This window comes from Engystomops pustulosus, chromosome 8 (assembly GCF_040894005.1).
Source record: "Engystomops pustulosus chromosome 8, aEngPut4.maternal, whole genome shotgun sequence".
Taxonomy (NCBI): Eukaryota; Metazoa; Chordata; class Amphibia; order Anura; family Leptodactylidae; genus Engystomops; species Engystomops pustulosus.
This window is the reverse complement of record NC_092418.1, coordinates 82054620-82078472: the sequence shown is the minus strand read 5'-3', so window position 1 is coordinate 82078472 and position 23853 is coordinate 82054620. Positions and strand designations below refer to the sequence as shown.

At 43.4% G+C, this 23853-nt stretch overlaps 1 protein-coding gene across 3 annotated transcripts in view; it reads left to right on the top strand.

Moving 5' to 3' along the window:
• Nucleotides 1-23303, top strand: part of HDAC4 (histone deacetylase 4) — a 138624-nt gene extending 115321 nt beyond the window's left edge. For all 3 annotated transcript variants that reach the window (XM_072121502.1, XM_072121503.1, XM_072121504.1), the window contains 15 exons: nt 863-1099; nt 1189-1375; nt 2752-2885; nt 2971-3076; nt 3333-3379; nt 3572-3679; nt 5019-5074; nt 5166-5253; nt 5355-5474; nt 11204-11301; nt 11774-11892; nt 14411-14544; nt 15972-16056; nt 17710-17848; nt 18187-23303. In XM_072121502.1, the coding sequence (XP_071977603.1) occupies nt 863-1099; nt 1189-1375; nt 2752-2885; nt 2971-3076; nt 3333-3379; nt 3572-3679; nt 5019-5074; nt 5166-5253; nt 5355-5474; nt 11204-11301; nt 11774-11892; nt 14411-14544; nt 15972-16056; nt 17710-17848; nt 18187-18226 (1698 nt within the window). In that variant the 3' untranslated portion in view covers nt 18227-23303. The remainder of the gene's footprint in view (nt 1-862; nt 1100-1188; nt 1376-2751; nt 2886-2970; nt 3077-3332; nt 3380-3571; nt 3680-5018; nt 5075-5165; nt 5254-5354; nt 5475-11203; nt 11302-11773; nt 11893-14410; nt 14545-15971; nt 16057-17709; nt 17849-18186) is intronic.
• Nucleotides 23304-23853: the final 550 nt, after the last annotated feature.

Sequence of the window (23853 nt, the reverse complement as noted above, 5' to 3'; positions counted from 1 at the left end):
ATGTTTTAACATAACACAAAAAAGCATGTTTTCTAGGTGCTATAGAACAAAAGATAAAAGCTTCTGAAGTGACATTAACTTTGCATGTGAAAATGTGGTGAGAAGAGTCATGTTTGCCTGACTTTGGGGGAGTTTTTTTCCCTATAGGTAAACGGTTAAGATTTTGACATAAGAGGGGATTCTAGAAGGGACATTTCATTCCCTCCTTTCGGGTGCTGGTAGTTTAGTGGGGTAAAACCTGTTGACAGGTTCTCTTTAAGTGTCAGGTTATTCATAACTCCCATGCATTAATAATAGAGTAGCCGTTATGGGGATTTCAGTTGTCAAAGGGTTTTTCCAATCTTCAGTAGTATCTACAGGATATGGCATAAATACATGATAGGTGCGTGTCTCGCCTCTGGCATCCCAGCTGTATGTATACAGCCACTCTCCACTCATGTCAGTGGGAGTGCTGAGTCTACACTTGGAAGTTGGAAGTCCTACCTTTGAATCTTCACCGATCCATAGATTTTTACATACCGAATCAGCCAAGAGCAATACAATTAGGAAAGAAAATTTATTTCTAATGTAGATTTTAGAATGAAACTTTTTATTTTCTATCCATTCATCATCTGAATCAGGACAATACTTCTAAATCCTCCTCCTGCTATTCTCCTTCCAGAACGTCCATGTTCTTGTTTATCTATGTTCTCTCCTACTGCTTGGGATTTTTTCTGTTTTATCCATTGTGAACTTCTTTTCTTCGTTATGGTTATCTTCTTCTTCACCATTTTGTTTGTTATAATGCCAGTATTCTTGTCTTAGTGACAGCTTTACTGCACCTGGTGGCAGTTTTAAGTTCTCATTTCCTAAATTGTTTTAGATGATTCCTAAAGTCAATGAAGTTTCAAGACAACATGAAAGCCACCCAGAGGAAACCGAAGAGGAACTGCGTGAGCATCAATCTATACTTGAGGATATAGAGCACGATCATAAGGAGCAGAGCATTGGAAGCGTTGTCCGGGTGAAGCAGGAAAGAGAGGAAAGCGAAGATGAAGCCGGCCCGCAGGAGCTGGAGCAGAGTAAACTTCAGGCTGAGCAAGACCTTCTCTTCAGACAGGCATGTGATCTAACTATTGTGGGATTTGTCATATATAGTTAAAGGTTTACAGTAGCTAATAGAAATTTGCCATTCTCTTGACTTTGCAGCAAACACTTTTATTGGAGCAGCAGCGTATACATCAACTGAGGAACTATCAAGCCTCCATGGAGGCCGCTGGTGTGGTGGTACATTTTGGTGGACACAGACCACTCTCAAGGGCTCAGTCTTCTCCTGCCTCTGCCTCATTTCCCATGTCTGTTCAAGAAACACCCACCAAACCACGATTCACCACAGGTTCGTGGTCACTGTCACTACTGAGATCTACTAGAAGATTATACTTTTGCATGGTTAATAAATGCATGTTGCTAATGTTGTCAGCTTTGACAGGTTCAGGATACTTCAGGACTGTGAAATATTGGTGGGTGCAGTGAGCCGGCAGGGGCTGGGTAGGAACTCTGCCGACAGTAGCACCCCCCTTCACACCACTCCATGTGCCCTTGGTGTGGAGATGGAGTGAAAGGGATAATCATTGCAGTCTTTTGGCATAGATTCCCTGATAAATATTCCCTATAGCAGTGGTGGCTAACCTATGGCACTGGTGCCGGAGGTGGCACTCGGAGCCCTTTCTGTGGGCACTCAGGCCATCACCAGAGATGACTCCAGGTATCTTCCTGCAGTCCCAGACAGCCCAGGACTTGCTGTGCACAGAGATATTTTAAAGTGACAGCGCTACCTGGGACTATTTTCTGCTTTATTGGTGTCCTCAGGAGCTGGTATCAATGAAAACTGTGGCAGAGAAGGGAGTATAAATCACAAATTAAATTTCTGTGTTGGCACTTTGCGATAAATAAGTGGGTCTTTGTTGTAGTTTGGGCACTTGGCCTCTAAAAAGTTCGCCATCACTGCCCTATAGGGTGTCATAATAGATACTTATCCTTTATCCAAAAGATAGGGAATAAGAGTGATTTAATAGGAAAATGATGGCTAGGACCCCAGCTATTGTAAAAATAAGGAACTGAAAATCCCGTAGGATATGTGCACATATTGGGATTCCATGCTGATTTTGGTGCAGAAAATCCACATTGTAATACAGTAGCATTAAAGTGATTTGGAATAAGTAATAAAGACGAGTATTTTTTTTTTTCCTGCACGAAAATTGTTCAGAAAATAAAATAATGATCACTGCACTTTTCTTGTGCACCCTCACAGATTTTTTTCATGCATTTTTTTTTTTACATTGAAATCGATGGAAGAGTGAAAATCTTCATCAAATCCACAACTTGTTACAGATTTTTGCTTCTAATGTCATATCAAAACAAGTAAAATGGGTGTGGAAAATCCACATTAAACGCACAATAAACGCAACACTAAATGGACAAATCCGCTTAAAAACTTTACATTAAAACTGTGTGGATTGAGTCTTATGCTAAATGGAGCGAATGTGAATATGTTAAACCATGCTCGGTGAACTCAGTGGGACATCTGTCCTAGAAGCCATCCTGGAAGTGATACAAATGTTCATGGAGTACACCTAAACTCTAATCCCTTTTGGGCTCCATTAGACACGAATTATGAACTCTTTAGACAACCCCTTTAACTGTACTGAAGAGCCCTTTTCACTTTCTACTATATTGAGAGCCAAGCTTAACTATTTGTGATGTTTTGCGCAGGCCTTGTCTATGACACGTTGATGCTTAAACATCATTGCATCTGTGGAAACACAAATAGCCACCCCGAGCATGCTGGACGTATACAAAGCATATGGTCAAGGCTCCAAGAGACCGGTCTCCGGAACATGTGTGAGGTAAGACGTTTTCTAGTTATACGTCTATACCTCAGGTACCTTATCTTTTTGCTTTATTTCTGTCTGCATTCATTTTTACACATAGTGTATACGGGGCAGAAAAGCCACTTTGGAAGAACTGCAGACTGTCCACTCAGAGGCGCACTCTCTGCTCTATGGCACCAACCCCTTGAATCGACAGAAGCTGGAGGGTAAATGTTGATGTGATTTTTATATGCTGATGTACCCGTGTTGGTTTCTCATTTGTATGCCTATTGAATGTTGACCATGCCGTATACTGTTCATTCTACCCTCTGTTGTTGTATGTATTATCTAAAATTACTGCACCTATGCTATGTGGAGTTTAGTTTGTGCAGGGTTTTTTTTTTGCCATTGTTGATATGATATTCTTCTCCTGGTGATGAGCCACTAACCGTTCTCCACTAACCATTCCCTTTCCTCGTGCAGGATCTTTGACCTCCATGTTCGTCCGTCTACCATGTGGAGGGGTTGGGGTGAGTGTTTATTTCAGAACAGCTTTTAGTCCTCATCTTAGTAGTGTGCGGGCACTTACTGGATAATAGTGCTTCTTCTGTGACCCTAATTTTGATATAACTAGCTACAGCTTTCATAGTTTGACCGTTGTTAGCCCCCTTTCACTTTTTATTTGATAGAATGGATGTTCCAATACCTTTTTGTGTTTTTAGGTTGACAGTGATACAATTTGGAATGAGGTCCACTCCTCTGGGGCTGCTAGACTTGCTGTGGGATGTGTAGTGGAACTTGCTTCAAAAGTGGTGGCTGGAGAGTTGAAGGTTAGTTTTATTAATGTAAATGCTACTGTCAGGTAGTTTATACTTGCTTAGATGTAAGTCCGAGAAGGCAATTCGGACTCCCATCTGAAGCTCTTGGCACCAGCGCCGCCTCTGGAGAGTCTTCAGTGAAGCTAACATAACACCATGGCAATGGTGCACATGTAATGCTGGCGGGTACTTACACTTGCTGCATCACACAAACCTCGAGAGCTCCAGACTGAGATGAATATAATTGTGTTCATTTTTTTAATGCGGTCTCAGGCAGTGCTCATATACAGTAGGACACTAAAACAGGTCCATATGTGTGGTTTAGTGTCCCATTTCGCCCCCTCCCCCCAATCAGTTGGCATGGAGCCACAAAATTGCAGCCGCGATTTCTATTGAACTATATGATCGTGAGGGCTACAATTTACATTTCTGGCCAGTGTACAGAACATGCAAACTGCTCCTGGCTCTGTGTTCATGCCACATTGTACAGGTGCCTTGGTGCAAGCGCTGGTGGTCCACCCCCCATAAAATCAATTGATGATCTATCCTGAAAATAGGTCATTATTATAAATTCCTCTAACTGGTTCTGTAACATAGGACTGATGTGTCCTTTCATGGTGGGGAAACTGTGATGAATGGCTTTATCCTTATCTCTAATAAACTACTTGTAGCCAATCACCTAGCACGTTCTTAGAAGAATTTGTGGCTGACCCTCAGATTTCTGCCAAGGAACAGAATTCCATTGTAATATAAAAGACGTTTTTGACAAATGAGTAAAACTGTAACTTCTGTCCCCACAGTGTCATTATATGCTGATTTGCAGCATATTACAGTAGTTACATAGCGGATAGGATTTTACCTACAGACAGTGGGAGATAATTACATTACTGTATTTTTTGGACTATAAGGTGCACAAAAGATCCATTGATTTTTCTCAGAAATCAAAGGTGTGCCTTGTAGTCCAGTGCGCCTTATATATGAACCATACTTGCAGACAACAGCTGCCTTGAACAATGCACAGGTCTGCCACCTGCTGGTCATTCAGCCTTATAATAAGGTGTGCCTTATAATTCGGTGTGCCTTATATTTGAACCTAGATGTTTTAGAAGGCATTTATTGATTGTGCGCCTTTTAGTCCGAAAAAAACGGTACAAGGGAATTTACTTGTGTGGATTTTAAATCTCCAATATGTTGATTTTGTCACAGATTTTACCGACTGGAGTAATGAGTAAGAAATCCTATACAAATACAGCATCATGCAGATTAGATAGTGTATGCATATCTTGTATGAACCCCCATAGAGGTTCTTCGGTGCTGTGTGAATATGACAGTCCTCTCTTCTTTGTTGTAGAACGGCTTTGCTGTGGTCAGGCCTCCAGGTCACCATGCAGAGGAGAGCACACCAATGTAAGTTCTGGCCGGGGATTTGCATCTTCAAGGGGTTAGAGGGTAATACTTATTGCCAGATTTTCTCTAATAATATCTCTTGCCTTTATAGGGGATTTTGCTACTTCAATTCTGTGGCAATTACGGCAAAACTTTTACAGCAGAGGTTTAATGTTGGGAAAACATTGATAGTGGATTGGGTGAGTGTCTTCTAAATATATGAAGTTGGAAGAGCATTAAGAATTAAGAAAAATTATAAAAAGTTGTTACTTTTGGTTACACTATTGATTATATGTTGTAGGATGTGCATCATGGTAATGGTACCCAGCAGGCTTTCTACGCAGACCCTAATGTCCTCTACATATCAATCCATCGCTATGATGACGGCAACTTCTTTCCAGGCAGCGGGGCACCTGATGAGGTTTGTGTCCCTTGTTTATCAACTTGCACAAAACTGTAGTAATATGGACCTTAAAAAGTCTCTAAGATAAAAGGTAAAGTAAAACAAAGCCTATTCTTTACACGCAGCTACACTTCCATAGGCATCAGATGTGTCAAGAGTTAGGATTTATCCGGTAAAAGTCGAGATCATAAAAGGGTTCATGTCACCAGATCTTATCCCAATAAACTAGCAGCTTCCTCATGTAGGGTAGAAAATGTCCTTTCTTGACTTCCCTCTTTTAGGTGAAATCTTATCTGTTTACATATACAAAAAAAAAATCTCCAAAGTCATGTCATGAACAGAGAAGAGAAATATTTAGCCTTAGAGGAGTCAAGTTTAGAGGCTGCAGGGTTGGCGTCACTACAGACGCCTCTAACTTCTCTTGTACCGTAGTTCTGCAATCTACAGTATTGGAAATCCAAACCATTAAAGACTTACTTGGAAATGCGCTTTCCAGAAAACAAATCCAATTCCCAATTTTTTTTTTTTAATACCTATATCTTTAGTTCTGTTGGTCACTGAACCATAAGCCTGGTGTGATCTGAAATATGAAATTCCTTTCTTAATGTGATGCTGAAATCATTTTTCTAGAACAAGATAGGGACTTTTGAAGTGACACTCCCCTGCAGCCTCTAAACTTGACTCCCCTCGGGCAAATATGACCCTTCTCTGCTTATTTTCACATGACTTTGTAGGATATTTCTTTTATAGGAAAATGGCAAAATTTCACACGAGATAGCATTTCAGAAATGATATTCAATACCCTACTTGAGAAGTTTTGGTAGTTTAGTGGGTTAAAAACCGGTGACCATTTCCCTTTAACGCCATTTTGTACAATGTAATACATTTTTTTTTTATAAAAGCCATACAGAACACCAATTCACATTATTTACACATTGAGTATTTTATGTTGTGCATTTCACAGCTGTTCCCTGCTGTGTCAAGTTTAACTTTTAGTTATGCCTTTTTATGTAGTTTTGTTCCTATATTGATTTGTAGACACCCACATTATGCATTATGGCTTTTTGTTTTGTTCCCTGCTGGTTGCATCGGGGACATTATTCTTGGCTTTAAAGGCCGTATTTCATAAATGACATGTCATTACTACCACTAAAGGTTAAATTACCATTTCTGGCGTTTCTGGAGAATTTGTACTCTGAGCAGGTGTTATTTATTTTAAAAGGCAAAACCTATTAAGCTGCGAGTGTGGAGTATATAGTAATGTTCATATTGACGTAAATGTATGAGGGAATGTGTATTTAGTTTATTTTGCACAGTTAATTTTAATCGCTTTTAATTCGGAGTGTGAAAAATATAGAAAGGATATTCTGACAAGGTTGTGTTTGGTTACATTGACAGTTATATCTAAATGCAACTTAAAGGGATTGTCCACTTTCAGCAAATAATTAATATTGTTTAAGTAATAAAAAGTTATACCATTTTCCAATATACTTTCTGCATCAATTCCTCTGTTTTCTAGATCTCTGCTTGCTGTCATTGTATAGGAAACTTCATTGTTTACTTCCTTTGGATAAAACCAGTCCCTTATCATCTGATGTCACACGGGTGCGCATGGCTCCTTGTATTCCTTGTCATATATCACATGGGTGCATGGCTCCTTGTATTCCTTGTCATATGTCACATGGGTGCATGGCTCCTTGTATTCCTTGTCATATGTCACATGGGTGCATGACTCTTTATGTCTCACAGTTCTCTCCTGGGCACTAACAGGTTGTGAACCTGTATGTGACATCACATGACTAGGGTTGTAACGAGCCAAGCACCTGTGTGACATCACATGACTAGGGTTATAACTAGCCAAGCACCTGTGTGACATCACATGACTAGGGTTATAACTAGCCAAGCACCTGTGTGACATCACATGACTAGGGTTATAACTAGCCAAGCACCTGTGTGACATCACATGACTAGGGTTATAACTAGCCAAGCACCTGTGTGACATCACATGACTAGGGTTATAACTAGCCAAGCACCTGTGTGACATCACATGACTAGGGTTATAACTAGCCAAGCACCTGTGTGACATCACATGACTAGGGTTATAACTAGCCAAGCACCTGTGTGACATCACATGACTAGGGTTATAACTAGCCAAGCACCTGTGTGACATCACATGACTAGGGTTATAACGAGCCGTGTACCTGTGTGACATCACATGACTAGGGTTATAACGAGCCGTGTACCTGTGTGACATCACATGACTAGGGTTATAACTAGCCAAGCACCTTTGTGACATCACATGACTAGGGTTATAACTAGCCAAGCACCTGTGTGAAATCACATGACTAGGGTTATAACTAGCCGTGCACCTGTGTGACATCACATGACTAGGGTTATAACGAGCCGTGCACCTGTGTGACATCACATGACTAGGGTTATAACGAGCCGTGCACCTGTGTGACATCACATGACTAGGGTTATAACGAGCCGTGCACCTGTGTGACATCACATGACTAGGGTTATAACGAGCCGTGCACCTGTGTGACATCACATGACTAGGGTTATAACGAGCCGTGCACCTGTGTGACATCACATGACTAGGGTTATAACGAGCCGTGTACCTGTGTGACATCACATGACTAGGGTTATAACTAGCCAAGCACCTGTGTGACATCACATGACTAGGGTTATAACTAGCCAAGCACCTGTGTGACATCACATGACTAGGGTTATAACGAGCCGTGTACCTGTGTGACATCACATGACTAGGGTTATAACTAGCCAAGCACCTGTGTGACATCACATGACTAGGGTTATAACTAGTCAAGCACCTGTGTGACATCACATGACTAGGGTTATAACTAGCCAAGCACCTGTGTGACATCACATGACTAGGGTTATAACTAGCCAAGCACCTGTGTGACATCACATGACCAAGGGCTGATTTTTATCCACACAAAGTAAAAATGAAGCTTCCTATAGAATTGGCAGCAAGAGGAGATACAGAAATCTGTGAGAAGTTGATACAGGAAGTATATTGGAAAGTTTTATAACTTTTCATCACACAAACAATATCCGTTATTTGCTGAAAGTGGACAACTCCCTTAAGAAGAACCTTTTGCCACCTTATAATGTCTTGTTTTTAGTGAATACATGTAATCTCCTTCAAATTATTGTGGGCGTTTGGTTCCATAGCTTGGTTCCAAGATGTTCCTGCTTCAAAGTTGTTATGAAAGTTGTGGTTTAAAGGGTAGTCTGAGGGTGCGTCCTCGGGGTGCGTTCACACAGTTTTTTAGATGCAGTTTTTGATGTCCAAACAAGGAGTGGCGTGAAAATATAGGAGGAATAACTCTTATCAATGATGATCCACACCTGGCTTCAAAAACTGCATAATTTTTAAGCATGCATTTTCAGTCCATTTAAAAAACGCATTCGTTTTTGAAAATGCATCGGTTTTTGACCATTTACCATGCATTTGGCTGCTTGCAACCTGTTTATCTATTAACATAATTGGGAAAAACAGACAAAAAACGGATGCATTTTTAAACGGACTGAAAACGGCATGTGTGGCATGACCCTTACTTGTTTCTTGGATTTGCTGATGACCTAATGCAGTGGTGGCGAACCTATGGCACGCGTGCCAGAGAGGGCACGCCGAGCCCTCTCTGTGGGCACGCGGACCATCTCCCCTGCTGTCCATATATAAATCATTAGAACTCCCGGCAGGCAGGAAAAGCTGCCGATCGCCGAGAGCTCCAGTGATCTCTTTCACTGACGGCTGCATCAGACCTGCTCTGTGCTCATTAATGCTGCCTAGAGACACAGCAGCAGGTCTGTGCCCGCCCCTCCCCCCCCTCCCCCTCCCCCTTCAGCCCGGGAACATGAGGAGAAGAGAGAGAACTGCCGGAGCACGCAGCCGGTGCACAGTGAGTACAGAAGTGCAGCAGGAGGGCAGGAGCTGCTCTGTGTGTATTACACAGGCAGCAGGCAGGCAGCTTTGGGACACTGAACAACTGTAGGTGCTTATTGTTTAGTGTCCCAAACTGCCCTGTATGACACATGTCTGTGGCCACATGTATACTGCCCCTGGTCCAGTGCTCCTGTCACTGTGCCATGCTGCCAGTGACCCTGGGGTGCACTACACTGCCCTCACTGACAGCATGGCACAGGTGCCCAGAGCTCCAGACCAAGGGCAGTATATATATGTATATATGTATGTGTGTGTGGCCACAGACATGTGTCATGTGGTGATTTGATGGTAAATTCACCTGCCTGATTCCATGTAGATTTGCTGTTCAGTGCACCCACCCTCCACCACACAACATACACATTACCCTACACACCCCCTGCCGAATTCAACAATCCTTCATATTGCCCCTGGATGGGGGTAGTGATCCTCTCTGGATGGGGGTAGTGTTCCTCACTGGATGGGGGTAGTGCTCCTCACTGGATGGGGGTAGTGCTCCTCACTGGATGGGGGTAGTGCTCCTCACTGGGTGGGGGTAGTGCTCCTCACTGGATGGGGGTAGTGCTCCTCACTGGATGGGGGTAGTGCTCCTCACTGGATGGGGGTAGTGCTCCTCACTGGATGGGGGTAGTGCTCCTCACTGGATGGGGGTAGTGCTCCTCACTGGATGGGGGTAGTGCTCCTCTCTGGATGGGGGTAGTGTTCCTCACTGGATGGGGGTAGTGTTCCTCACTGGATGGGGGTAGTGTTCCTCACTGGATGGGGGTAGTGTTCCTCTCTGGATGGGGGTAGTGTTCCTCTCTGGATGGGGGTAGTGTTCCTCTCTGGATGGGGGTAGTGTTCCTCTCTGGATGGGGGTAGTGTTCCTCTCTGGATGGGGGTAGTGTTCCTCACTGGATGGGGGTAGTGTTCCTCACTGGATGGGGGTAGTGTTCCTCTCTGGATGGGGGTAGTGTTCCTCTCTGGATGGGGGTAGTGTCCCTCTCTGGATGGGGGTAGTGTTCCTCTCTGGATGGGGGTAGTGTCCCTCTCTGGATGGGGGTAGTGTCCCTCTCTGGATGGGGGTAGTGTTCCTCACTGGATGGGGGTAGTGTTCCTCACTGGATGGGGGTAGTGTTCCTCGCTGGATGGGGGTAGTGTTCCTCGCTGGATGGGGGTAGTGTTCCTCGCTGGATGGGGGTAGTGTTCCTCGCTGGATGGGGGTAGTGTTCCTCGCTGGATGGGGGTAGTGTTCCTCGCTGGATGGGGGTAGTGTTCCTCGCTGGATGGGGGTAGTGTTCCTCGCTGGATGGGGGTAGTGTTCCTCGCTGGATGGGGGTAGTGTTCCACGCTGGATGGGGGTAGTGTTCCTCTCTGGATGGGGGTAGTGTTCCCCGCTGTATTTGCTCCTGCTTTGTGATATAATTGCTGATGTTGGTCTTTCTATGGTGGTCTGTTCATTATCAGTATGGTGGTATTTATCTTGTTGTACTGGTAATGGTCATCATGTAGCAGTATTATATGTCCCTTATAGAGTGGTATGGTGTGATTTTAGGCTAAATAGACATGTTGGCACTTTGGGATGATTACATGGACTTTGGTTTGGGGTTTGGGCACTCGGTCTCTAAAAGGTTCGCCATCACTGACCTAATGTGTATGGGGGCTGGCAGACGCCCCCTCATAGCTCCCTCAGGATTGCTGCCTACACAAGATGCACTGGACCACCTCACTTTATTTTAAGGTAGTATGAACCAATTAGTTTGCTATTTTATTAATCAGTTTTTTGCCTTTTTGTTTCCAGGTCGGCACCGGGGCTGGGTTGGGGTTCAATGTGAATGTGGCTTTTACTGGAGGCTTAAACCCACCCATGGGTGATGCTGATTACTTGGCTGCTTTCAGGTAAGATAAGGCATACCCACATACGGCAAATCCAGACTTGCGTCAGTTTATACTCCAAATGTTATAGATGCTACAGAGTGTAGCTTGTGACTCACAGCTAGGAGCCATGGACTGTGAGCTGGGCCGATCTTGTGAACAGATCACAGTGCAGAGGTCAGGACTCTGGGCATCAAAGTGATATGTGATGCAAGGAGCCCCTGCTTCCAGTTGTATTACAGTTTGGTGTTGCAGTTTTGCAGGAAGAGGTGACTCCTTAAATCATGTATCACATGGACCGACTGAAATCTGTCCGATTTGTGATTCCTAGTTGTCTGTGACGCTTATGCTTACTCAAAGTCTTAGGTTTTACATTGTACCTGTATTTGGACTTCTATGATTGTTGCAATGTCATTTATATAGCGTTTATATCATTTGTGTGTTGTGAATACATTTTTGATATGACATTTGTTGAATTTTTTGTTTTTTTGCTCAGGGCTGTGGTGCTGCCAATAGCCAAAGAGTTTGCCCCAGAAGTTGTCTTGGTGTCTGCAGGATTTGATGCTGTAGAAGGACATCCATCCCCACTGGGAGGGTACATGGTCTCTGCCAAATGTAAGTTGGTAACTTTAAAGGAAATCTACAGTCAACATCAAGCATGATGCAACCAGGGGCACTTACTCATAGATCCAGGCACCGTGACATGGTAATCTTCTTATATTTGTTATCCATGGCCACCTCCTTTCTGAAACCATCTTTAAAAATTATGCTAATGAGCAAGAAGAGCACTAGGAGTGTTACCAGGGACTGTTCCCCGGTCTCCCCCCTGCTACCTCAGCGCTTCTACCCTCTCTCATCCTAAAGTAATCTCGCAGCAGCAGAGGAAGTTTCACCACACTATGTGAATGAGGAAGTGTAACAGCCTGTGAAGCTACAGCACGGAGAGGCTCTGGCAAGAACCCCAGATTTTAGAATGAAGAAGGCCATGATCAGAGATCGCATTAACGCCTCACCAAGCGTCATGGACGCATGAGGCGCCATTACTCCCCAGAATAATTGCCAAGCGTAAAAGTACGCTTGGCAACTATCCCCTGTAGTGTGTGGCTGAGCGGTCCGGAGCGCACAGCAATGGTGTGCAGGACATTACAATGGCAGCGCGCGGGCTCTGCACACACTACAGCGCTGGTAGCCTCTAGAATGGAGCTGCTCCGGGTAGCCGTGATGTCACGGGAGGGGCGGAGCCTCCGGGAAAGGGGCGTGGCCTACTACGCAGTCTCCTCACAGGAAGTAGAGCTGTAATGGCTGCTGCAAGTAGAACGTGTTCAGGTACTGTGTGCATACATGTGTATGGAGGTGAGGGGGCTTGACAGGAGTGGATGTGATATGGTCAGGGAAGACCTGTATGTTACATGGGACTGCATGTCTTGCAGGTGCTGAGTTGGCATGAGGTGTATTTTACACAGGACTGCGTGTCTGGCGGGTGCTGAGGTGGCAGGTGTGTGTTACGTGGGACTGCGTGTCTGGCGGGTGCTGAGGTGGCATGAGGTTTATGTTACGTAGGACTGCGTGTCTGGTGCGTGCTGAGGTGGCAGGTGTGTGTTACGTGGGACTGCATGTCTGGTGCTGAGGTGGCATGAGGTATATGTTACGTGGGACTGCGTGTCTGGTGGGTGCTGAGGTGGCAGGTGTGTGTTACGTGGGACTGCATGTCTGGTGCTAAGGTGGCATGAGGTATATGTTACTTGGGACTGCGTGTCTGGCGAGTGCTGAGGTGGCATGAGGTATATGTTACGTGGGACTGCGTGTCTGGTGGGTGCTGAGCTGGCAGGTGTGTGTTACGTGGGACTGCGTGTCTGGCGGGTGCTGAGGTGGCAGGTGTATGTTACGTGGGACTGCGTGTCTGGCGGGTGCTGAGGTGGCAGGTGTATGTTACATGGGACTGCATGTCTGGTGCTGAGGTGGCATGAGGTATATGTTACGTGGGACTGCGTGTCTGGCGGGTGCTGAGGTGGCAGGTGTGTGTTACGTGGGACTGCGTGTCTGGCGGGTGCTGAGGTGGCAGGTGTGTGTTACGTGGGACTGCATGTCTGGTGCTGAGGTGGCATGAGGTATATGTTACGTGGGACTGCGTGTCTGGTGGGTGCTGAGGTGGCAGGTGTGTGTTACGTGGGACTGCATGTCTGGTGCTTAGGTGGCATGAGGTATATGTTACTTGGGACTGCGTGTCTGGCGAGTGCTGAGGTGGCATGAGGTATATGTTACGTGGGACTGCGTGTCTGGTGGGTGCTGAGCTGGCAGGTGTGTGTTACGTGGGACTGCGTGTCTGGCGGGTGCTGAGGTGGCAGGTGTATGTTACGTGGGACTGCGTGTCTGGCGGGTGCTGAGGTGGCAGGTGTATGTTACATGGGACTGCATGTCTGGTGCTGAGGTGGCATGAGGTATATGTTACGTGGGACTGCGTGTCTGGCGAGTGCTGAGGTGGCAGGTGTGTGTTACGTGGGACTGCGTGTCTGGCGAGTGCTGAGGTGGCATGAGGTGTATGTGAAACAGGACTGCATAAACAGTAAAAACATGTAAAAAAAATGACAGACGCAAATTCAATTAATAAAAAACCTTAAAAAAAAAACACAGAAGATACTGACATATGATTTTCTTATATACCGTAATTAGCGTCTATCAACATTATATATAGCCATGAGTTATATACATGTATTACTGCAAATTTCATACTCCTTCCCGGCTAAAAATACTCCTCAAAAATAGTAAGAGGAGTATTATTACCCTTCTAGAAATATGTTAGCGCGACCTCTGGCCATGATCATTAAAGTGCCTGGATCTATGAGTAAGGTTGCTTTGGTTTACCATGTTTGATTTTGATGATAGATTTCCTTTTTGGTTGGTGCACATAAAGTTTCATATACACTATATAGAGTTGAAACATAAACTTTGTTTTTTTCTGCCTTTTCAGATGGATAGACACTGATGTAATATGTTCCCTTTAAAGTTATATTCCCACTTGCTTTTTGGCTTTGTTTTAAAATAATACTCTAATAGCGAGCGATAGATTCACAAATGAGTCTTGTTGTTGCTGTTGCTGCTGTTTTTACATTGAAAAACTTTTTTTCCCAATAAGGTTTTGGATATCTTACCAAACAGCTTATGGCTTTGGCTGGAGGTCGTGTTATCCTTGCCTTAGAGGGGGGCCATGATCTGACAGCCATCTGTGATGCCTCTGAAGCCTGTGTGTCTGCTTTACTTGGAAATGAGGTAAGAGGAATAATAACTGATCCCTGCTTGTTGGCCATAAACATGTCCAGGAGATTTTGCAGTATAAACTAGAAACCAAAGTCTTGATAGTTTACTATTGTTTTATAGATTACACCTCTTTGAAGAACTGCTACTACAACTGCTGTTAACAGGTTGTCCATTAAAGTGGTTTAGATCTTGGCCTTGAGTGACAGGGCCCTGGGCTGCAGTGACTTGGCTTGGTCACTATATAGCCGTGATGGCGAACCTATGGCACGGGTGCCAGAGGTGGCACTCAGAGCTCTTTCTATGGGCACTCAGGCCATCACCCTAGGACAGAGTTCACCAAACACTTCCAATCTGCCTGCAGTCCCAGGAAAATTAAGAGATGCTGCTCTCAGTGCTTTTCAACACTTTGTTGGCTGTTTGGAACTGCGGGAAAAGCTAGAAGGTTTAGACAGAACTGCATTATCTTTGGAGGTCATCATGTTGGACCCGACCATTGTTCCTTTACAAAGAGACCCTGGAGAGAAGCTACAATGATAATTTTAATTTGCCCTCCTTCTTTTAACTGGTGGCCTCAGACCGCCAATACAATTGAAAGATGTGGAGGAACAGGTAGCAATAAGTTACTGCTTAAAATTTCATGTTGGCGCTTCACGGTAAATACATGGATTTCGGTTGTAGTTTGGGCACTCAGTCTCTAAAAGGTTCGCCATCACTGCTATATAGGGAATGGAGCTGCACAGGGCCCGACCACTGTTTGCTATATCACACAGCTTGTGCAACATGGGTTGGAGTCCAGTGTTATACCCCTATCTGATATTAATATCTGTAATACACCTGCATACACTGTATAATAGGTTTAGCCATCATGTACTTGTATTTGTTACAAATTAATATCTAAAAACTTTAGTCAGATAATCTATCGATGCAGCGCCACCTGCTGGGAGATAATTGAATGTCTATGAGGCATCTATATAAAAAGTAATTTTTTGGCCTGGGAAACTTTGCCTTGGCTGAGTGCATTTATTACGGTATATTAAATAATTATATTCAATATTGTGTCCTACAATTCCAAATCACATCACTGTACAGTGCAACATTTCATCTTGGAAGGCAGCTATGCTCACCACTATGCCACCAACGCCTGCTGCAACATTTCATCTTGGAGTGCATGATGGCTCTGATGAGTTATGTGTTTAGGAAATAGACACACAAAGTAATTTCATCTATGAGGGACTTATGTGAACTTTATGCACATCTGTTATTGTCTTCTATAGCTCAGCAGAACTGTATTCCTAAGAGTTAGGGCATACGTCTAAATTGCAATAGTATAGAATATTTTAAATGCGTGATATGGGATTAAAATAATGCAACACTGATGGCTTGTGATTATATATGGATGATGAGCACTATAATAATCCTCCCTTCTACTTGTATATTAGTTGGAGCCGCTACCTGAGTCTGTGTTACAGCAGAGACCAAACTCTAATGCAGTCAGCTCCATGGAGAAAATCATTCAGATCCAGAGTAAGTATACAAGTGCACATGGCTGACCCATTACTGGGGATGTAATGAAGTACAAAGTGTTCTGTTGCTGAAATGTAGAGTTCTAGGGTAGACTAAAAATAAGGCACCAGATGGAATGGTAAAGAATTTTTTTACAATTATAAGTAGACGATCTCTTTACCTCTACCAACACATAATGTAACTCCCCTAAATATCATTTCAGGTGATTTGTGTTACATGTTGATAGAAGTAAAGAAAAGTATGTCATTGCACAGTGATATTGCATTTATAAAGATTTTTTTTATTAAGTATCAATCTAAGCGAACCTTAAATCACCTTTTTTTTTTTTTTTTTTTTTTTTTTTTTTTTTTTTAAACTGGTATTGACTGGTTCCCTTAGGGCCCTAATAGCGCGAGGACACCCTTCTTTTTGCTTAAAAAAAAAATAATCTCCTCACAAGCTGATAAAATTAACTTTGTTTCTCTGCTTGGTATCCAGGCAGACATTGCAGGGAGCCTGACAGGATGTGGCCTCCATAGCCAAGAAGTCCCTCTTGTCCTCTCAGAGTAAGACTACACCTCCTTGAGTAAAGTCATCTGGCCGAATTCTCACGCCACACACTCCCTCTTGTTGCACAGTGAGCGTCGGAGCCGGTTCATGTCCTCCGCCCACTCACTGCGCATGCATGGCTTCACTCTCACGGTTTGGCCATGCTGTGCAGTTAAATTCGGCCAGCTCAAGGTGGTCAGCCGTGGCCGTCAGCCGTGGAGGCCATGCCCTGTCCGACTTGTCTTCCTGAATATCAAGTAGTTAATTTTATAAGCTTGCGAGTAGAGGTTTTTTTTTAAACTAAAATAAGGGTGTCCTTGTGCTATTGGGACTCTATGGGAACATGCCAATACCTGTTTTTATGAAAAAGTTGTTGACAGGTTCCCATTAAAGTGACTCGTCAGATTTTACAGTTCAACTTCTAGTACGTTTAGATAGATTGTACTTAAAGACAACCTGTTACCAGATTTTACCCAATTAAACTACCGGCCTCATCAGGTAGAGTAGAATTTCTTCTTTTATGTGAAATCTCCCCTGCCTGAGTATTAAAAAAAATAAAATAAATAAAATGTCCATCACATTTCCATCCATGTCTAACTGTCGGTATCTCCTGTGCTGCATTTACCAGAACCACCAAATGAGATTTCACATAAAATAGGGGATTCTAGGGCTTTACATATTTACACTGTTAAACTAAGTTTAAGGGAAAAAAAAACCTATGTGCTTTAAGATTTTGTGTTCCCTCTTAAAGGGAACCTGACACCAGCATAAACAAGGAGCTTGTTTTCATGCTACTTAGTTTTAAAGCCCCACACCTAGTTACCCCTGTCCTGATTTATGATTTTATTCAGTCAGAGACTTTCATGTGCAATTAAATTAATTAGCATTTTCATATCCCTCCTCAATGGTCAGAGAGGAGTCCTGACTATTCCTGAATATATAAATGACCGGTGCCCATGCAGTCTTGTGGTTCATCTGCGATGTAGGATTGTATAAATTTGCTACTGCAGTCTCCCCTGCAAAACTGGTATAATGTATGTCATTGCCTGCGTTATATTACTGTACATTTTGCTTTCTTGCCTACTATAAATGGGTTTTGATTAACAGGTATTTTTTTATCTGTAGGTGAATACTGGCCTTGTTTGCATCAGCTGTCTTCAACCATCTCATACTCACTTGTTGAAGCTCAGAAATGTGAGAGTGAAGAAGCAGAGACGGTGACGGCTATGGCGTCCCTGTCTGTGGGTGTCCGCCCGGAGAGAAGGTGAGTAATGCCATGGTTTATGTATACAGTAAGTACAAACGCGTTTATGTGGAAATAAGACAATACAGAGAATTTATCAAAGCTTGTACTGGCATGCTAAAAGTTTTGATTCCTCCACGCCAAGTGGGCAAGGTATGGGGAAAAGTTGCGGAGTGAAATGTGTCGGCAGGACCCGTCTTAGAATTGTCCAGCCGCACGGTCTTGCGCCTGGGACCATTAATTTATATACAGTCGAATGTGCACAGTGGGGAATGTCCTACCTCCTTATACTTCTACTCGCAACTAACAAAATTTAAAAAAATAGATAAAAGCTTGAGATTTTTCTCTCTCTCCTCCAGGACTGAGGATGAACCGATGGATGAAGAACCCCCACTGTAGCAAAGTGACTGGTGATTGTCCGTTGTGTAATTCCGTACATTTGTTGGGGGTTGCCCCCTCCAATTTCTCCGCCTGTGCTCTGTCTACAGGAAGACGAGCAGCGACATGGATGTAAAGAACTCTGTGTACATCACATCCACAGAACCACAATCGGCAGCGCACTGTACAATGCACAGCCGCACTGTGCCCGTCCTGGATACAGGAGGCACCGCTCTTTCAGGAGCCACTGGCAGCTCTTGCCAAAAATATTTTATTTTCTTCATGATTTTTTTTTTTTTAAAAAACAAATACTAATTCAAAGAAAAACAAGGATAAAATGACCTCTATCGGGGTCCTCGCAAACCGTTTTGGTGCTTTAACATTCTTCAGCAGATTTTCAAGGATCCTGTGTGCGCTGAAGGGAGGGCGGCCGTGATGTGCCGACACTTGTGTAAACCACTCGGTGTAGCCTGTTTTTCAGACATTCTTTCTTCATAAAGGGGTATATGCAGTGGACTAAAGAGATCCTCTGGAGCTTACTATCACAATGAAGGACTATTGACTCTGGAAAAGAAGCGGGAGGAAGGATTGTGCCTTGTCCATGGATGGAACACGTGTTTTTCCATTTGAATGGGTTTTATTCCTTTATTGTTTCGAAGGAGTTGAAGGACTTGCCTTAAAAATCTAAACATCTGCAACCAACAGAAGATGTGACGTCACGTTACACAAAGCCTTGTGTCCTCTCATTGCTCTGATGCGGTGACGTGGCGGCGGGGATGGCTAACGGCAGTCGTCTACGTTTTCTTTTCTTTTACTTTTGTGATTTTTCTCAAGTTGCATGTCGTTCACATACGATGAGCGGACTGCGTCCTCCACCTGTGAACGGAGATTTAATTGGAACTGATGGTGATGATTTTTTTTTCGGTGCGTTTTATCATGTGGAGCTGGGGGATACGGCCTCTCACTGCGCAGGTAGCATGCATGGCCTGCGACAGTTCCCGGTTTTCTGTTTTTTGGTTTTTTTATTTCATTTTACGTTGTGTAAATTTCTTTGAGCCCCATCTCAGTACATTTCCAGTTCCCATTTCATTTGTAGTAGTGACTCAGAGCTTTACACATGCTACACATAGAGAATATTTCTTGTGGTAATATTTTTATTTTTATGTGGTTTTTTTTATTCTTTAGATTTCATCAGGGGATAATTTAGACCATTTCCAAATGACTCCCTCTGATCTTCCCATCAAGACTTTCTGTATGTATCTGACGTGTGGGGACGGTGTCGGCGGCAATTTTACAAATTCTGTAACTGATCCATAGAACGGACGACCATAAAGACCGATACATATGTAACAGGGACACCTTACCTCACTTGTTACCAGATCAGAGAGCTGTTACTAAGACTTTCATTTTCCTTAAGGAGACCAACAATGTACTGTACATGAGCCTTGCTCCTGGGATTGCATGGAGGGAGCAGGGTGCTCTCAGTCTTGGATATAACCTCAATATAGCACTTATTATCCATGCTGAGAGCTGTGGCTGAATTTACAGCAGCATGTGACTCGCACCCATTGCCTAACAGACTCCTGGGATGAACCTCCTCACTGTCGGAGGGACAGCATTGCGCTGCCTAGCAGCAGTTTTCCATGTTCCTCGGCAGCTCCTTCTGGGATTTGGCTGTGTTTTTGGTTCTCCAGGGACTGTGCTGCAGGTCGCACCTTGACATATGTTGTTTCCTGTCCTGGCAGCACATTGATATGTTTTGGAGTGATAGCCAGGGGGCCTCCCTCCTCTGTGTGTCGGGACCCTCACATTGTGCCCTTACTGTGTGTTGTATTTATTATTAATTTGATGGCCGTTCTGTAACTACACTACAGCCTGTGACTGCACAAAACAGCACCGCACTGCACCAAACAGTCCTTTTATTTCTTGGTCACACTGTGTGTGGTACTCGCAGTCCCCTCCGGCGCTACACACCCACCCACCCACTTTTATGTTTTCTACCTACATGCAAGGTGTTGTTACTGAATTCATTGTATTTAAGGTCCTGACACAATCCGCATGCTTTAAGGCATCTTACGGCATGTACACCTAGACTGAGTATACTCTGGATCCCCTCGGAGAGAGGTCTATGGGACAACAGCTTTATATTGAAGGACCATATCAAATATTCATTGCCATATCGGACATATGATACAGGAAATTTCCTTCTATTCACCTGCTGAATGCACCTTTCAGAGCACGGACCGGTGCTCATAGTATGTGGTGGATAAACGTGGGAAGGGGTGCAGCAGGGGGCTGCTTTCATAGACATTACCCTTTTCCACTTTGAAGTTCATTCCTTGTTTTACTTTCTTTGTGTTCTTTTATACCCCACACGCGCTACATTTCCACTCATTCCATGTTTTACACTTTGTACCATTTGTGTGTGCAAGGGAGGGGCCACACTCCTATTTCTGGGCATTGACCTCCCTATAGATTAAAAAAAGAAAAATTAAAAAATTATATATATATAAAGATAATTATATATAGAAATATATATATATGAATCTATTTTTGTAGATTTTACTATATACTTTGAGGTTGCATGAATCAAGCACAGCTCAGTCCTATGTCGTGTCGTCGGTCACATTGCTGTGCATGGTTGGAAGGAAAGAGCAGATAATATGGGGGGGGGGGGGATCAGTGGCTGAACCCCGTATTCAGAAGGGCACTTGTTTTTATTATTTTACATGAATCAATCTCAGAGTATTGTGTTTTTTATTTTCTGTGTTTTAAAGCAAAAGGGCCTTTTCCAGGAATAGGAAAAAAATGTATTTTATTTTCTCTGAAACTGCACCACTCCTGTCCATGGTCTATGTCTAGTATTATAATTTAAAGTGCAACTCTGATCATTTTTATTTCTTTAGCACAAATTAGTAGCTCTTGAGTTGTTGGACAACTTTACCTATTTTCATTACCTTTGTCCAGCAGTTTCTGTCTCATCTGGCTGTACTGCTTATGTCTGTGGGAGCATAGCTTGCTTACACTAAAAATAAGGCAGCTTCTAACCGCAAGTGGGGAGGGGCTGCTTCTTCCTGCTCAAACTGTAGGAGGGAGATCATGTGATGCTGCTCTGCGTAGCTAGCAGGAAAGCTGTGCCTGTGCAGATAGGTGGATACTAGAAGAGAGAAATTAACGCTCATAGGAATACATAAATCTCCTCACAGAATAGTGAGGTAGGTCTCGCCCGTGAATCGGTCCCTTAATTCCAGTCTCGTATACTCCTGCCACTCTCCCCACCAGCCTCTGCTCTCCAGACACGATCTACACAGCAGGAAAGCTGTCAAGCCTTAATCCGCACCACACAGATTTTCTGCTTCATGTAACTGCTTTTTTCTGCTACTAATTCAATGCTCATCCATGTGATGAAAGCTGCCAGGATAGAAAAAGTGAGCAACAAAATATGGGGATCTTTCTCGTTGTTTAAAACGGTGGAATCACATGATAATTTGGTAAAAATCATTAAGAGGCGGAGTTACTGTATATGTTGTTGAGTATTGATACTTTACATTACCCGAGGACAAGAGTGACCTATTTTCTGTAACGAATGAGAAGAAAAAAAAACAGCATTTTTTTTTTCCTGATACTGGAAAACCCCTTGGTAAAACATTGTCTGCAAGTATATTGAACGTTGCATGAATTCCAAGAAAGAACATTACATTGCTCCATGTAAATGGGGATATATATAATGTATATATCATAAAACATAGAGCTGGAATGGTCTTATGGTCTTTTTTTTTTTTTTTTGTTCTCTCCATAAAAGGAAGGTGGCGTCGGATCAAGGAATTGCATTAATACTGCAATTTCAGTATATACATAATTTTGTAGACTAAAACACTATAAGGGGCAGGTAGAAGAGACTACGGCCCCGTGGTAAACACTGTGTACCTTCTCTTAGCAGCCAGAGAGCATGTCCGATACTTAAGTCGCTTGCATCCGTTTTGCACGCCTTCCCTGCCATCTTGTCGTTCTCCCATGCGACGTTTCCTATTTTATAGCGTGGTTTGTTCTCCAGTAGTAGTAACAGCTTGCGGGCAGAGTAGACTTCTAATTTTTCCATTGTAGTGACCATCACTATGTTGATATGATGCTAGTGACCGGTGGCTTGTGCCTGGGAGATGGCGGAGCTTTGGCAGGACAGATGGCGCTCTTTTATTATGTCACCAGAAGACTAAATGGTATTGGTGGTGCTGGTGTATATCGGACACCACCACACCCCTGACTCATTATATTCCCTCAATCCTTGGTCATTCCCAGCGTTATCAGTAACACTTATGAACTGACATAATAGAAGGGCGAGACGATAAAGATGTCGCCTGCCTGTATCCTCCCCTGACGTTTCATGGCTACGACCCGCACCTGTGTCTGTCTGTGATTGTATGTTTACTTCAGAGGTGACCCTCGCATAGCGGGCAGGAGCAATCGCTGCCTTTTTACATTGGGGTGTGACCATGACCACCCTGCGCTGCCAACGCACTGTGTTTTTAAAGGAAGGAAAATGAAACCCTCCTCCGGCAAGAGTTGATTTATGTCCTCACGGGAACGGCGTTCTCTTACAGACTGGAAAAAGGGATGACCTATGTGTCTGGAGTGTGACTTTCCATAGGGTGACAAAGCGTGTGTGTATATAATTATATATATACATAATATAAATATATATAAAATGATACAAACGTAGAGAATTCGATGCATTGTTTACCAGATCTTTCATGCGGATCTGTCATGACAGTTTTATAACTATGAATCCTTTGGGACACTTTGCATTCACCTGCATTTTCTTTGTCAGGTTTCGGCCCATTGTTACAGAAATCTGGGCTTTTATTTTTTTTTTTCCTGCCACTTTTCTGTTCCTCTGCAGGAGCTGAACACTGATATTTTTTTTTCCTTTTTTATTTTGTATTGTTTGCCATTTTTTTAATCTACTTTTTCCACTGACTGTGTATTTTTTTTCTCTCTGTGACAAGGACGTTGGATTTGAACTTTCTTAGCAGTGCAGTATTTTCTACCACATGATGGCAGCGTGTTACTCTTGTGATGTAAATAAAAGAAATGTTACTTACTCCTGGTCTCTGACTTGTCTGTTCTTGTATGATTTTGATTTCTTGTATGATGCTGGTTACTTCTTTTGCTTACAAAGAAATGCACCCTGCAAGGAGGAGCTTCCGTACAGCTAAGGTTGTATGCAAAATTTCCTCTGTACTAATGGATGAGTCTCAGCTGCCCGCCATTGATACCTCTCCATATATAGCGCAATGGTTTCTGAAGGAAATCACAAACTGTAGCCTGTAGTGTAAAATCTCATGTTCTTTATTGTAGTCTACTCACATGTTACTCACTTGTAGTCTTCTCATGTTAAAAATTAGCCAATGCCAAACTACAGCTCTTCATCTTTATCCCCCCACGGCTCTGGGTGGACTGGACAGAGCTTCAATCAAGTCACTGAAGAAAGGACCAGACAGACGGTCATGGGACAGGTCAAGTAATTGTAGGCTGGCTGAGGTGACCTGCCCCGGACAAAGTGAAGGAGTGAAAACCAGGGACGGGCGCTTGCTGCTTGCAGGATTATATGAGATGCCAATTTTTTTTAATTGAAAATTTGTGAGTAGACT